Source organism: Diachasma alloeum, unplaced genomic scaffold (genome assembly GCF_001412515.2).
Source record: "Diachasma alloeum isolate Michigan unplaced genomic scaffold, Dall2.0 Dall_scaffold_00206, whole genome shotgun sequence".
NCBI classification, from domain to species: domain Eukaryota; kingdom Metazoa; phylum Arthropoda; class Insecta; order Hymenoptera; family Braconidae; genus Diachasma; species Diachasma alloeum.
Genome location: NW_021680371.1, coordinates 2,129,061 through 2,146,069, shown reverse-complemented (window position 1 = coordinate 2,146,069; position 17,009 = coordinate 2,129,061). Strand labels below are relative to the sequence as shown.

General features: G+C 38.3%; 1 protein-coding gene across 1 annotated transcript in view; it reads left to right on the top strand.

The window, feature by feature from the left end:
* Positions 1-277: 277 nt before the first annotated feature.
* The window catches only part of LOC107036143 (neuroligin-4, Y-linked), a 230,211-nt gene continuing 213,479 nt past the window's right edge, over positions 278-17,009 (top strand). The window contains exons 1-2 of the mRNA XM_015253888.1: positions 278-892; positions 1,134-1,309. Coding sequence (XP_015109374.1) covers positions 645-892; positions 1,134-1,309 — 424 coding nt within the window. The 5' untranslated portion in view covers positions 278-644. The remainder of the gene's footprint in view (positions 893-1,133; positions 1,310-17,009) is intronic.

Sequence of the window (17,009 nt, the reverse complement as noted above, 5' to 3'; positions counted from 1 at the left end):
GAGTGAACGAAGATGTGTTGTACATCCAATATCCGAGAGTGGTATCAGAAAGAGTGGGGGTACCATCGATTCATTGAAATCACCACTTTCGCATTGAAAAAAATTAATTTTGTTCAGAGGAGAGAAATCAATACTAACATATGTGCATTTTTTTCAATTTCAGATTGATGATCGATTATCTCGGATGCCTCAATCACCGACAGCCACCCGTATTCGAATAAAACGCGGAACTCAGAACTACGAATCAATTCATTTCATACTAAAAGCCCCGCAATAGCATTTTTTGCATTACTTTTTTTGCTTTTCCCTTCAAGTTTGTTCGTTGTTTTTTTCGCATCGAGAGATAGATGAGCTCGTGGAGGTAACCGTTGCGGAGTAATTAGCGTCCCTATCCTTTTTACTTTCCACTTTAAGATATATTCCGAACGCGTTCGAGTGCAATGAGAAGTAATTAAAACGATGAAATTAACTTTGGACTTGTACAGAATGATTTGGACGGAAAGATGTAGGTACATTAATGACTTACCACTGGGTTTACGTCACAAATGAGTGAAAAAGGAGTGGTTGACCCGCGTCGGGTGATGAGTCTTGACAAGTCTCTCATTAGGTTGGTCAAGGGTGATATTGAAAATTAGGTGACAAAGATGGAACTTTTTATAATTCTTGTTTGTCTGATTGGACCATCTGCTGTAATATCACTATCAGTTCATGTTGAATCGAATCCCCGGGTTGTACAAATGAGAAACGGTAGAATTCAGGGATTGAAGCAGTCCTTTGAGATTAAAGGATTGAAACCAGTGGACGTCTTCCTGGGAATACCATACGCCACTCCTCCCATTGGTGGCGACAGATTCTCACCGACCAAGGCACCCAGTCCGTGGAAAGGAATAAGGTAAATAACATCTTTTCATCTTTCATTGGAAGCACTGCATCATTATCGGCGAGATGGTTCTGTACGTTAGCTTCTTCTCGACTAATGAAATCGAACTAATTTTCAAACTCACTCGTGTAAATATTGGTATTGACAACCACTCGCCATCAATGTTGTTTCCGTTTCCTAGACAGCACTCATAACTCTGATTGAAGTACATGAATGCTTCATTACCTAAATTGGATCGTCAATTACTTTGCAGAAAAGCGGACAAGATTGGCCCAGTTTGTCCTCAAAAGTTACCGAACATTACCGACGAAACGAAGGCTCTCGAGCGTATGCCTAAGGGGCGACTCGAGTATCTCAAAAAACTCCTTCCACATCTCAGCAATCAGAGCGAGGACTGTTTGTACTTGAACATCTATGCTCCGGCAATGGGTAAGTCTTTTGTTATCGTCTCTCCTCCGAATTTCATCATTTCGTCTCCAGCAACTTTGTTCGCAATTCGATAATCGAATTGAACGTGGAAAATCGTGAGAAAATGACAGTAATAATATCAGAAGGGTGACGGAACCACGTTTGCAATAGCTTTTGTCGCACGTTCGTCACCCAATTTTCTGACCTATTGCGTACGTGTCGGCACAGAAGAGTGAGCATGCGGTTATAATTCCAATTTATAGTCTTCAACTCTTTGGAGTCTTTGGAGCTCTCTCAGAAAAACATCTCCGGAGGGTTAGATAATGTCTCAACAAGTGCAACAAAACGTTATTGGAAAATGACACGGAATTGTAAGTCCCTCACAATCTCAATTATCGGCGGAAAATAGTTAGTGATAATTTTCCTTTTTCTCCATCGTAACACCGAGTGGCGTCTTTTACGATCCAATAACCAGACAAACCTGGAATTCCTCTGGGCAAAAGACTCGGTGAATGCTATCGGTTCGTAATTGCCTTTCTCCCGTAGTGTACCGTCTTCCCTCATCTCTGTAAAACTCATTGTCGTTAGTTGAGTAAGCGGAACGTCATTTGTGTCTATAAAAGAAAAACTGCAAGCGTAGCGATACTCACCGTTAACTGCTTGTTAGATCTGGCCTAGATAATCGATGATCGTAAATAGAGGAGTTCGATATAATCAGCCTAGATATTTGCGAGGAAAAACTACGGCATCAGACTTAGGTTGATGTTCAGAGAAACTCAAGGGTCAGCGTAGTCATCAGCTAATCCGAGGATAAGACCCTTGCAGGACTCGGATAGAAACTATTCACTTGAGTGGTACTTATGCTTTTAAGACTGCGTACCAAGTTTCTGGTACTTGATAGTCACATCAAATAGTTAAGGGTCTAGGTCGAATAAGGCTTCGAGACCAAATTGGACATTTCGTCGTGTCATTCAGGGAATGAGACTCTTTATGAGAAAATTCCAATATCCCCCTATGATTCTATTATAATGAGATCATGCTCTGGGTAACCTGCACGGGAGAGAACTTCCTGCTGTTTGGGACACCACGTAAGTGATCCACATCTTGAACGGAATAGTTTTCCTCAAATAGCTGCAATGGGCGTACATCAAGTCAGTTCTTTTTTCTCTCATTGTACCGAAATGGAAAATTTTGTTTTCGCCTCCTATTCTGTGACTTCATGGTAACGTCCCAGTACACATTGTATTATGCAGTATGTGGAGGGAGAAAGGGGTAGCAACGGTCGATCGTCCTCACCAGGACGGAAATTGAACGGGAGCTTGAAGGAGTGTACTGTACCATGACGAAGGTACGTTTAGACGGAATACAGGGTTGGAGAAACAGATCGAACTGAGTATATATACAGTACGAGCCATATACTGTGCTGCAGCTATACGTTATAGTGAAGCCCAGTTGTATCTAGGAGGGAATTGTGTGACAAAGGAAACTGAGGCAAATGGAGTTCTCCATATTGAATATCTGAAAATGTAAATCTTGGAGAAGGGGATGCTGGAGGTAGGCTCCAAACAGGTTGAGGCATTCTGGGTTTAGGGGATGGTGGCAGCTGGAGGTTTGAGGAGAAGAGAAAAAAATGAGGAATTATGGAATGTCGCTGTGTACGCTGTTGAATAACAAGCTCCTTGGAGACTCCTCTTTTGTCTCATCTACGTTGAAACCAAGTTCAAAGCTATGGCTATCGATTCCTAAAGGCTTGGAACTAACCTTCCTTCGTGGATGATTGCCTTTGCCGGCACTCTCTTGTGTTAGCGCCTTTAGAGTCGAAGGAGTATAATAATTCATACTGGGTGTCTTCACTCCATTCATTATATTCGATTCATTGCTTCCAGCGGAGGAGTTCTATTAGTAGTACCAGAGCGATCTTGGTCTTATCAATTTCGAAATGATTTTGCGCCTTCTCTGTAGCATTGCGGATGAATCAGTGGGATTGTATGCCATGGTTTGTCGGTTAGAATCCTGATCATGAAAGCTAATGCTAAACACAGCATGCGGCAAGCTCTGTCAGACAACTTGTGCAGAAATTCTTGAGTCTCACGGCCTCAAAATTTCTCTCCCTAGTTTTTCCTGTTTATCTTTCCCTTCCCACCAATTCTCCTCACATCCAGTGTGCCAGTGCATTTAGGTCAACCGTTCTCAGTTCTTCAGCAACAAAAATCAACCAATGTAACTTGGACCGAAGTAGTGTCAACAACGAAGAGGTCCAGACGTAAAATGCAAACCAGAAACGGAAAATCGTTGGCACACACTAAACACAAATATACGAACACAGGCTTGCGTATGTTTGCATCTGTTTGTTTCCTTCCCTCACTCATGCCCGTTTTTGCCTTCCCTTCTAGCACTGGCTTTCACCTCGGGTGCCTCGGCAACTATCCAGAATACAAAGGAGGACGTCTGTCCTCCTCCCCCCCCCCTATGACTTGGGGATTTTGTAACCCAATACATGAAGTGAAAAGCGCCACAATGTGCATATGTGAAAAATAAAATGACACGATATATTCAGTCCTGAGGTTTTTATACCCCTTTCAGCGACTAACCAACACACCATTGAAAAATAAACGCATGCATTGAGAGGTTTACTGTGTTGGGAAAAGGCACCGTGTCGTTCCAATTGCATTTTTAACGAGCATTCGATACCCGTGGGTGTTCTCGTGGCTGACCATACCTCGACAACGAATCAACTGTCTCTCTCTATCCCATGGTTTAACTGACAATCGATTTTCCAAATCTGTCCACACCAGCCGACGCCTGCTGCAAGGATCGTTTCATTTTTCCCTCCATTTTCCGCCATTCAATTTTCCCATTATTTAATTTCGTCGTTTTTTCAATATTTTGTGGCTTCAAACATTATTATTACATTTTACAGAAATTTTAGAGTCGATTATTTCGGGAAAATTCAGGGGGAACAAATGGAAAAAATATATAATCCAGATTTGGTACTCGTTTATTCTTCAACGATCGATCTCTCTTTTTCTCGCTTTTCTTTCCCAATGGACGATTCCGTGGATGAAATCCCTGGGATTTGCACGACTGTCCGGAAGGGGAGGGGGAGAGGGAATATTACTGGGTGGTGTTCGAGCTACCGAGATGGATTTTTCTCACCCATCTTTTTCTCTCTCTCTCTCTCTCTTGAAACGAGTAGTCGAGGTTGATCCCGAGACGCATACCGGTCAAATTCAATCTCAGTTTACAGGAGAGTTGGGAATGGACGGTTGAGGTTAGTTTATGGGTGGTTTTTATGGGGGAATTCGATTCTTGTATCTCGTTGTCCTTTCATTCGGCAGGAATAAGGGAGATGGGGTCTTTGGTAGAGTCAACGTTGGAAATCCCGGGAATCACATTTGGGTATGGATGGATGGAGATATTTGTCTTTCTCAAGTGGCCTGGTATACCTTCGGGTACTTTAGTGAATGGCATTCTGCGTCCTTGATGGAAACCATGGTTATTTCAGTGGTTTCTACTCTCCCTGTTTCTTTACGAAATGAAATATTGTTAATTTTGTTATGAATTCAGTAGTTATTTGAAATTTTTGGTTGAATTATTGAATTTATAACGATTTTATAAGTCTGTCATCTCGAATTCTGAAGTTTATACCAAATTGTAATATTTGAAAATTTTCTGAATTTTTAGGATATTTATGTCGCGGTCAGGGATTCGAAAAAATTCAAGAAATTTATGATTTGTTTCATGCATTCTTTAATCGATTCCGATGCATTTTAGCAGGCGGCCTTATAAAAATTCTGGAAACATGAGAAAATGTATAGAAAAACTGTCACAATTTTTTTAAAACTTCACATCAAAAAAGTTTTCGCGGAAAAATGCAGGTGGCCAAGGAGAAGTGGTTCGAAGGAATCATTAAAAAACGTGTGCATCATGAAAGAGCGACACTGTCGAGATTAGAAATCGTGGAGGGGTAAGCGCGGCAAATACGAATGGAGTTGTAACTATACATTTCGCTATGGAAAACAACATAACAGCTGAGTGACTCAGTGCTTCCAAATCATAGCTGGAATGACGTAACGTTGTCATATCTTTCTATCCGTATTTATTATTTTACAATTTTCTAAAAGACAAACCATAAAAATAAACAAAAGCTTGAATTATGTAGAGAAAAAATAGAAAACTTATTAGAAATAGTATTTTTCCGGCCTGTTGCGATGGGGTTTTTTACTCGTGTGGCGTTGGCCTCCGAGCCGTAGGCGAGGACTGGCCAACCACACGAGTAAAAAAACCCCATCGCAACAGCCCAGGAACAATATTTTTCTGTAGTGATTTTCAAGTTTTCGAGTTTTGGGAAGTATGTAATACCAATTCCCAGACGAGAAATCGTGAGAAGCAGTACAGAAAAATATTTTCAACACAGAAGTCTTCGGAATAAATTAATTTTTTTTAATGGAAAACTAGTTTTGTGTGTTACCAACTCCTACATAAATACTTTAAGTCCCCCATGAACTATAAAAATATAATTTCCGTTCATCACCCCGAAAGAAGCCCTTTCATTCATTCTAAACATTAAAAAATTCTCATTAAAATACGAATCAAATAAAAATACCTAAAGTATCACTTTATCCAAACAAATCACCCAAATTTAAGGATAACCTCAATGAAATTATTTGTAACCCAGGAGGCTGCCATCTCAACAAACGTTCATCCCAGATTATTTCACCGGAGTGACAGAAAAAATGATGATTCTGAATAAAACATAACCTCCATACCCTTCCCCCCGGAAAATTGCATATTTACGTAAAAATTTTTCACCCTCCATCGAAAGTAGCCCCCCACCTCCTCGCTCTACGATTCACCAATGGCTTCGAAAGAGGTCACACACTTGGTCTTCTGAAATATTGAAATGGCATCAGCCTGGTAAATCCCAAAAGAAGGATGAAAACAAAAAACGAGGCGGAGACGTTGAATAAGACGACAGGGACGTATGTAGATGCAATAAGCTATGAGAAGTAGTGAAAAGTGAAGGGGAAGGGGGTGCAGTACTTCGGAATATTTTACAGAGTCACTCTTAGCCGGTACCCGTGAGATATATCTAAGAACTGTTGTAGGACTTGGTTTTCACATTGAAAAACGCCTCTGGAGTACAACTTCGAGCCCGCTGTATCCGCCGTATACTGGCGCCTTGCATATTCATTCTCTCGTTTTTTGTTGCAACGCCCCCTCCCTTGCCCCTCCCCCCCTCCAGCCGGTCAACCATGTCCAGCAGTTTCGCTTCTAACACGACATGCGAGAGAATTTATATCCAACTGGTATTGTCGTATCGAGTACAATCGCGTGTTACTGTTTACGGACATGCATGTTTTCAGTTATTACATTTTGTCATTTCACAGTTTGTTATTTTTTTTTTTGTGAAATTAAATTGAATGTATTTGTGCTTGGCGTAATGGCATGGAACACAATTATCTGACGGATGAAATTGGATTTAGGTGGGTCTTTTGTCATCTCCTGAAACGTTAATGCTATTCTATGTTTCAAGGAGCGAAAATTGTGCTCTAACTTCATCCGTTCGGTTACAACGCGGCTGTCGGTCTTTAGGGTGACAAATATTGTATGGCATATGGCGAGAATATTTATTTTTATCATTTGTACGTTTAAGGAATTGTTACGCACACGGAGAGAAATATTCAGTAAAAATTACCAGAAAAAAGACGTAAAAATTACGTTTCGAAACGTAATCTGGGAGCGAAGTAAAATTCAATAAAAAGCGTCAATCGTCACGTAAATTCTACGATCTGTTCCGTAAAAATTACTCATCGGTCTGACGCCTCACGGCTAGCCATGAGTCACCGCGAGGGTGAGATTTTAACAACACGTTCCGTAATTTTTCCGGAACTTTTCGTAAAAATTCTTAAACATCCAAGAATTTTCATGTTCTGAGGCATAATAAGTCTTGAAGTTTCTGTCAGATTTTACAACTTCCAGAAAAATTACGTGACTTTTTCGTATTTTTTCGGTGACAGACCCGAAAATTTACTGAACGTTTCAGATTTATTCTCTTATATTCCTATAGAAATTCACAGAAAACGATTCTCGCTTGCGGATTACGTGAAATGTTCCGTAATTTTTCTTGAATATTTCTCTCCGTGCACGCTCTGTGCGCAAAATTGCAGTTTTCACACATTGTGATGAAACATAGGGTTCGACATGGATGCGAAACATATTTTTGGACTGTTAGGAGGGTAGCGCTACATACCCTCATGGGTCAAATACTATTTTACATACTCGTATCGAAATGTACTATTTTCGCACGGCGTGATGAAAAAGTATTATCCGACAAATGTGATTAAAATCGAAGCCAAAGGCAAGGATTACAATCAAATGAGTCAGATAATACTTCTAGCGCCATGTGACGTACAAGATTTTATCTCACTGGACCCGAAAACCGCGATCGAACCGAGCGGAGCGAAGCGATTTATCGGGCCTAGTGTCATAAAAGAATTTTATGACTCATGCACCCAGAAAAATGGTTTATTTGCATTAAATATACTTTATTTGAACAAAAAAATCTCTCTATTAGAATTAAATAGACGATTTCGTTGATACAAATATAATTTATTCAATTTAAATAAATCATTGTTCTACATGTGTGGTTATAATCCTCGACTTCGGTTCGTAGTATCAAGTCACATTCGTTAGAATATACTTATATCGGCCTTGTAACATAATGTACTATTTTTAATTCCGATTGGCTTCCTTCGGACATGACTCTGTGATAAATAGTCTGGGTGGGGAGCACCTTTTATAATTCCAGTTGTAAATTCATGCATTTTTTTCTTCTTTAACACACTCAATTAACAACATTTTCAGGCAATGTTTTTTTTCTTAGTAATTACCTTGATCATTTTATCGTCATCTCAACTGAGAAAAAACGCAAAAACTGAAATTTGAAAAATTATAAATTAAAAACCCCTAACAAAAATATTACTGATGGAGTGATTTAAATTCGGAGGGAAGACAACTAATTTTTATCATTCCAGTTCTGAATTTATAAATTTTTTTCTTCTTAAATCACTCAATTAACAACATTTTTGCCAAAGATTTTTAACTTTTACTTTTCAATAATTTTTTCATTCATTTCGTCGTCACCGCAATTGAGAAAAACAAAAAAACTGAAACTTGAAAAAATAAAAATTAGAATCCTCTGACAAAAATGTTGTTAATTAAGTAACTGGAAGTCGGAGGGGGGAAGCATGAAATTTTTATAATCCCAGGTTTGAGATTATATATTTTTTTCTTCGTAAATTGTTTTCTTCGTAAATTTCGTCAAATTTTGTTAATTTCTCTTTTTTAATAATGTTCTTTTTCATTTTCTAGTCGTTCTCATTTGCGAAAAACAAAAAAACTAACACTTGGAAAATTAAAAATTAAAAACCTCACACAAAAATCTTATCAATTGAGTGATTTAAAGTCGCCACGAGGAGCATAAAATTTTTACAATTCCAATTCTTAGTTTATATTTTAATCTTTAAATCCCTTAACTAACATTTTCGTCACATGTTTTTAACTTCTCCTATTTAATAATTTTCTCGTTCATTCTGTAGTCATCTTTTGTGGTCTATACTTCCTCCGCCAATAGTGAGGAAGTCAACTTCAACCCCAGCGTTTCCCCTGGCTGCATACCCTCACGATTCTTCTGCCTCACCACGTAATTAATGGTCGACAAAGGTTGCTTCATTTAATCATTTTATTAATTACGGAGAAAAGCGTTACCGCTGCCTGTGGATTGTAAATCATCGTTTCAATGTGGCTCCCTTTGTTACTGTGTATTTGTGAAAGCGTGGGTGCCTGTGTCGCTACTAACACCGGTGTTATATATCCCCGTCTGTTTTTTTTCTTGTTTATTTTTGGTGCGGGGTAAAAGACGCGTGACAGGGGGTAAATCATTGGGTTTGTTACATTGGATATCTGGACATCTCGATTTTGATTGAATTAATGGACATTTGGTTTGAAAAATAACATTGCTTTGAATCGCGAATACATCAATATCATTCCATGGAAATAGGATAGTCCATGTTTTCGGAATGAGATTGATACTCTGGAGGAAAACATTCTATCCGAATTTTGCCTTGTATTTCTCTTTTATCGTCTCAACTCAGCTTATTTTACATTCCCCCAGAGCAACTGAGGACGCTACACCGCTGGGATTTATACATTAATACATTTATTTGCCCTCTGCTTTGTTATTTATGGATCGAGCACTCTCAAACTTGGGAGAGACTGTCGCGCATATTTTTGTGGGGTTCGGGGCTGGTTGTGAATGGTTAATATTAAAGGGAATGAGCGAAGTGACGTGGATGATCTTCAATGTGTGTCATGAGGGAGAAAATTGAAGAATAAAACGTGCACACACGGTCGCAGCATTCCACACTTCCGAACAAATGGTTTTTGTGGTGAAAAATTCTTCTTTACAAATTTCAGATATAGAATGGAAAATCGGGCATTCAACGGTACAAAAATGACTAAATTCCGATAATAGACTTTCGAATGGCGAACATTGGAATTTTTCATACTTCAGCCAATTACATTGCGATTGACTACCGCCATGATTGGGAACGATGACGCAGTTGTCAACAGGACTCGATATGACAGTTAATATTGGTCTTCATGTTGATAAAATTATCGGTTCATGGTTGCATCGAACATTGCTTGAACTATCGCATATAATGCTGTTCCAACGATCGCGCATAGTGTCGCATAAATCATCGCAGTAAATATCGTCGTAATTGTCGTACCATCGCCATTTTCAATGATGGCGGCATGGCGGGAGACTACCATAATATTATTGGGTAAATCATTGAAAAACTCTAACGCTCACTATTCAAAAATTTATTATCGTAATTTCATTCTCATGCCATTGAATTACAGATTTTCCATTCTACGAAATCAGCTGCACATGCTACGCACGCGCCTTCTGATCTCATCATGTAGTAGCGCTTCTGTTTCAATCGTACGCTTATTCGAGATTTTCGAGATATATCGAGATCGATTTGCTCTCTCCTTTTTACGATAGGATATTTTCTCACAATTTGTAAACAAGGTGCTGACGTCACCCTGTAGAAAATGCTCGTTATTTTTAATAGCGGCACTTTTTAAAATATTTTATCAATTGCGCTTCAAAAGCAAACTTTTCAATTTTTTTTTCGGGTTTTTAAAATGTTCTCTAACGGTTCAATATCGAGATTCAAATTCAGACCTGCAAAGTGCAAATAATAAAATCATTGTAAAATATTCGGAAATTTAGGGTCAAATATTTCACTACAAAAGTAGAAAAACATTTCACTGGAGAAATAATAGCCGAAGTACTTGGATATCCTCTAAATATTCATGTACTCAAGTGTGATTTTGTCGCAATCTTAAGATATTTATAGTTTTCATGACTTTTATTGCGGAACGATAGTGATAAATGAGAATTTATTCGAGTTCGGTGAAGTGCAAACATTCTGAGATTGAAGCCATTGAAAATAATTTACTTTTCTCAAGTAAATATGGTCTACATATTAGGAGAGTCTTCTCCCAGTATAAATAACGATTTCACTCACATTTATCAGTATATGACATCACCAGACACGTGGTGTATTCTCCCCTCTCCCCATTTCTGCGAGAGTACGCCTTGGCTCCGCCCATTTCGTCACTGAAAACGATGCGCATCTTGTGAATGACATTTTCACTCGCATTTATCAGCTCATGATATCACTAGTCACGTCGCATGGTCTTCCCCTTCTGCATTTCTTCAAGGTTATGCGTTGGTTCCGTCTATTTCGTCACAGAAAACGCTGCCGATTTTGAGTTTATTATAATTAGTAATAATTATAATAGTTATAATAGTTATAATAGTTATAATAGTCATAATAGTTATAATAGTTATAATAGTTATCATAGTTATAATAGTTATAATAATTATAATAGTTATACTAATATAATTAGTTAGAAGATTTAGCATCAGGTCCTATTCGAGCCCTAGAAATTAAGCCGCCATTCGGGTTATCATGTTGGGGGTGAATAAGAACTGATTCAAGCTTGGGCTCCAGCTCTCATTGAGAATTTTCGAGTAGGGGTGCGCACGAGACTCAAACGAGACAATTCCTATCCGGGTAGGGGCACATCACATCGCTGGTCCTGTAAAGTACTTTCAAAGGAAAATACTTTACATGGATCCGATTATCGGGTTCGATGACATAAATTGATATTTCACGCTCGATTTGCACCACTGATCACGAGATTCTCATCTACAGACGAATCCAGCTGATCAGAAAAAACTCTATAACCCGTAGGAGACAAACTCCTCTGTGCACTTTGGAATTCTATTATTAGTTCCCCCGCTTCCAATGAAAATTTTAATTTCTGAAGAGATCTACGTGAACACGGAGATGAGAAGTGCTGAGATCCTCCGGGTTCTCTTTAATCTACAATTCTCTTTCTTCTCTCTTCTCGTCTTGATCGATCCACTTTGCATTCGCAATGTCATCGCTTATTTCATTGATGGAGAAGTGACATTTGGTTCAACCGTGGGGAAAATATGATTATGAATATAGGATGGTTCGTGAGGTTGTGTGATGCTCTGTCGAGTCTATCAGATGTCTGAGTTCATCCGATCATTTGTTCATTCACTTGGCGCCAGGATTTACATATTTTCATTGGTGCTGTGCAAAGTTTTATCGGGGGATAGGTTATCAGTAGTGGGAGGGTCAATATCCTTTCTTCTTGAAGAGAACATTGCTTCCGAAAATAACTACGAAAGTACATTGAGAAAAAAAAATAATTTTGCCAAGAAATCATATTTTTGGGACAAAAATTTATTATTAAAAACTATTATTATATTTTACTGAAAAGAATTATTATTATTTCAAAATAATTGATTTTATAGTTCTATAATTATTGTATTTTATCAGTAAACATAGGTATACACCTATATATAGGCGACGAAGTCCCCCCCCCCACTGATAAAAAAAAAATTGTCACTGAATAAAAAATGATAATTTTGTAATCCGCATAATCATATTCAAACTTTATAGTCTATTTTATTTGAATAATACAAAATTGTCTTCCACAACTTTCATATAATACTTCTTTCAATTGGTTGAACATAATACACTTTATTTTAACAAAAAATACTCTTTGGTAGTCAACGGCAACGTAAATGGAACCAAACGCCATTGAACATTGCAACTCTCGTCATGGCGTAGTGCTTGCGACGCTTTCTATTCATGCCACCAGCGGCGCTAGTGTCATCTGCTTATCGCCCTAGATGTTACTTATCCCATCGCGTAATTGCTTAATGCATAAAGCCACAATACGCGGCTTATTGGTCGCAAAACAAAGCAATAAGTCGCACTTTTGACGTAGCCGTGACATAAAAATTCAATAATTTTTCCATACCGTTTCTCACAGAGTTATATCCAAAGAAAGCCAATTGAAATTAATGTTACTTCCCACCAAAAGCATATCCCCCTCGTCTGGTTTGTCGTCGAGGGTAAAAAATAGTGATTAACCGATTACATCATGACAAACTTCTCACAAACTTCCGACACGTTCACCCTCCAAGAAAATAATGAATATTTATCCCCAAATTTATTGGAGCAAACAAAATTGAAAGTCATTGAACTTTCCCACTTTAATTTATCCACTTCTCGTCTACAGATTTTTCGATTAAAAAACAATTCAAAGGATGATTTACTAACGACCCAAATTGAATCGCTAATCTAAGTTTGAGAAGTTTCACGTAGAGAGCCCAGAGTGAATTTATGGCAGACCGGGGGAAAATAAATGTCGACTGAGTATAACGGGTGAGTGAGAGAGATGAGAATAGCTGTTTGAAACGATAGGATATCCTCGGTAGATTTTTGTCCCATGTCTGTCCGCCAACCTGAACTCCACCTACTGTCTCCCTATTCAGTTCAAAAGAATTCTCATCTACATATTGCCAAATTATTCCGGTATTTTCATTTCTGCTCGCATGGAAATTATGCGGTGTTTTTTTTATTTGAATTCCATTATTCTGTAATCCCCTGGGGAATTCAAAGCAATGTGTTTTATGAAATTCATTGCGCAGTAATGGTTGCGCTATCAGCAGTCGATGAACCCGAGTGGAAATTTTTGTCAGATCCAAGTTAAGACTGGATCAGGTCAGGCCTGAGGATTAATCAGAAAGTGATCAGAATATGATAACTGGTCGAGCCTTGATCAGTCATGTAACGCTGTTTTTTTTAACAAGACTTGATCAGACATCACACTGAGAAAAATTTCAAGGGTAATTTTAACTACAAAGGAATTGTCAAAGAAATTATATTTACAGTAACAATAAACTTTGTAGATTAAACTAGGATTCATCGTTCGATTTACTATGTCAAATAGTGTCGTCAACATTATGATGTAATTTTTACTTTAATGTAACAGTTGAATCTACAATGTTTATTGTTACCGTAACTATTATTTTTTTGATAATTCGCTTGTAGTTGAAATTACCATTGAAATTTGATCAAACCAAAAGTATTCAAACCCGGATGCACTGTCCATCGGAATCAATAATAATTACTAACGACAATTAATTCAAAACACAAGATAATTCAATTTTTTCACTGTAGATGAATTTTTTCAGTAGTAATACCCCAAGAGCTTCAAAATTATCGGGTATTTCTCGATAGCTTCGTTGCAAACAAATGAGGGTGTCAAGTTTTGCAGGTTAAAACATGAGCGCTTGCGCGACGGATTTTTCTGCAAAACTTGGCACAATGGTTTCTTTTCAGGGGAGCTTGAGGGAAATACCCGATTAATTTTGAATTTCGAGGGGTATTTGTCGGATAATTTTTCCCAATCAGATTTTGGCCAAGTCGAGTGCAGTGGACAACATCAGGAAGTGAATTGGGGAAGATTTGAACAAATTATGTTAAGGGGGGGTCTCACCACTTTTTTCAAGTCCCAGAAATATTTGAGGGAAAATTTTGTCAATTTTTTTATACGTTTCTTTAGATATGAAAAAAGTGGAAGCATGAGTCATCACATTATCTCAATTTTAAGACATTGTTTATTTTCTCCTATAAGGAGATGAGCAAATCCAAATTCCATGCGATTGATGTTCCGGGAGATCATGTCGAGTATTTAAAAAAAAAAAGTTCGAAAAAATAAAAAAATGTAGGAGGAGATACGATTTTTCAAATCGATGATTTACAAAAATCGCCAGCTCCAATAGAAAAAAACGAAAAAAATGTTGGAATATATTGATGTTTTGGAAAACAGATATAATGTGGCCAAAACAGTAAAAATGTACGTTTCTATGTAAAACATAAGGCCTGGAGACTTAATTATACATTTGGTAATGGAGTGAATAGAGAAATGCTAGAACACCCGACAAAAAGTAATTTTCAATAAAGTGCGGCACTTCCGGCAACGGAAGCTGCAGCCCAAGCGTTACTAAATGTGCATGACGAGGATGGAAGGACACACGGGTGAAATGGTTGTTCGAGGATGGAATCGAGGGAGCACAGAGGTGAAAACTTAAAAATTCATTAGCAGCTCGAAGTCCTGAGAGAGCACAGCAATAGGATATTTCGGAGTAGACAACCCCCCGTGGGGCGTTGCTATTCACTGTTCTCGCATTAGTGGTTATTTATTAGCACTGGGTAGAAGCTCAAAGTACACGGAAGCATGGGTTTGGATATTTCCCGATTCTCATCCGATTATGAATATAATTTACAACAGTTGAGGAGTGGGAATCTCTACTCTGAGGTGATGGAGATGCAGATCCACTAGAAGACTACTGGTATTAGTGTTTCCCTCTGATTTTCTCTGCTGTTACTCCTGCTATACAAAAATTGTTCAGTTTATCTAAAATTATTCATATTTCATTTTTCATTGTTTTTCTCCTTTTCAATTATTCAAGGATAACTCGTTATTCATTCTTTATTTAGGCAGGTAGACCCTTCCGGGTTTATTCAGCCAACTACACCCTGCCTGTGTGACTGTGTCCGATTTTGTGCACTACGCCGCATTTAGCCCCTCGAGAATGAAGGAAACACCGGGAATCCCAGAAAACCTACGTCGGTAAAGTTAGTTACTCTATTAGCAACCTCCTGCTCCCCCAGAGCCGAGGTAGGCCAAGCCCTACCATGGCTCTGGGTGAGCAGAAGTCAGCTCAGATGAGCTCTTAATCCCCTGGCTGAAGGTACCGTTCATCAAACCTATAAACCCTGCGAAGAGAAGTTAAAAATTCAACCTGATCTGGGATTCGAAGCTCAACCGCCTAGGCGTTAAGGGGTGACAGAGGGCCACGTTTCCTCGAAATTTTCAAACAAATTTCCTGCTCCAAGTTATTAATATTATTTAAATCCAAAGCACATTGATCTTCATCATCACCTCCTGCAGATTAATGTGCTTTGATTTGTAAAAATATAGATAAATTTCGGCAGGAAATTTCTTCAAAAATTTTGAAAATTGTCGTCATTCTGTTACCCCTTAATCTGAACCACGCGATTTAACAACCGCTGCCACTGCCCGTTGGTTGACAACTTGAAAGATGAAAATATACAAAAATTTATTGATTACGTATATTCGAATTTAATCGATGGGCCTTTGGAGTTGGAGCACCATTGACCACCGAACGATTTGCAATCACCCTCTGCTCTCAGAGTTTAACCATAGGGGAGAGTGGGGTAAAACGGCCCCTTTTGATTTTTTTCAAAAATGTTAACAGCTCATTCAATTATAAATAAAATGGAATAATTTTTTTTCCATGGAAACTGCACTTCTTCCTCTTTAGAATGAGTCTAGATTGATCTCAATTAATGAATATGTTTCTGAGTTATCAGTATGACAAAAAAAAGTTCAAAGGGGCCGTTTTACCCCACTCTCCCTTATTCATATATCGCCGTTAGCTTGATTTTGTCCCCGAGAGCTTGTCCTATCGGCCGGCGTCTATGTGTCTATAGACCCTTTGTGCGATTAATAAAAATTCATCATTTTTTGTACTATTGTAGATATGGAAATTCTAAAGATTTCCCCATAAAATAGAATTTATCGACACAATGCGACTCGATTTTTTTTGCAATTTATTTTTACATTTTTCACCAATCCATAAACATTACGGAACTGAATTCGATGTCAGGCACATATTCAAACTTCTCGTTTATCGAGATAATCTTCATCAAAAATTCTGAAACTTTCACCGAACAAAATCTCTACATTCCTATGTCAAATGGGGAAACCCGAGTCGAATAATTGGACCTGACAAGTTCTACTTAGGTCTTTCCGTTCAGAACTGGATAGGTCTTGGGAAGCCTCTTCCCAAGTGCTTCCGAGACCTTTCTACCTCTGGTTATGTCCCATTTCAGCACTTGTTATGTGTAAGGAGGACTTGTATTCAGACTTTCCAAATCCTTGCCGGTCTCCGTAATTCTATGGGCCTATATTAAATCTGCGTTCATATCCCTGTTTACTCATGCGTTATTGAAATAAAAAATGCAATTATTATTTTTTTTTAATCTCGAAAATCGACATTTCACGAGAGGGTGGAGGGGAGATGCATGTATGTGGAGGCTTGACATTTTTACCCAACAAGGGGAGAAGGTTGCAGAATCTATTCTAGCCACTTTTGTCCCTACGCTTGTATGCATTATCCAAATAAAAAATGAAAGTGTTAACAAATCTGACCATTGTTCCAAGTAAAAAC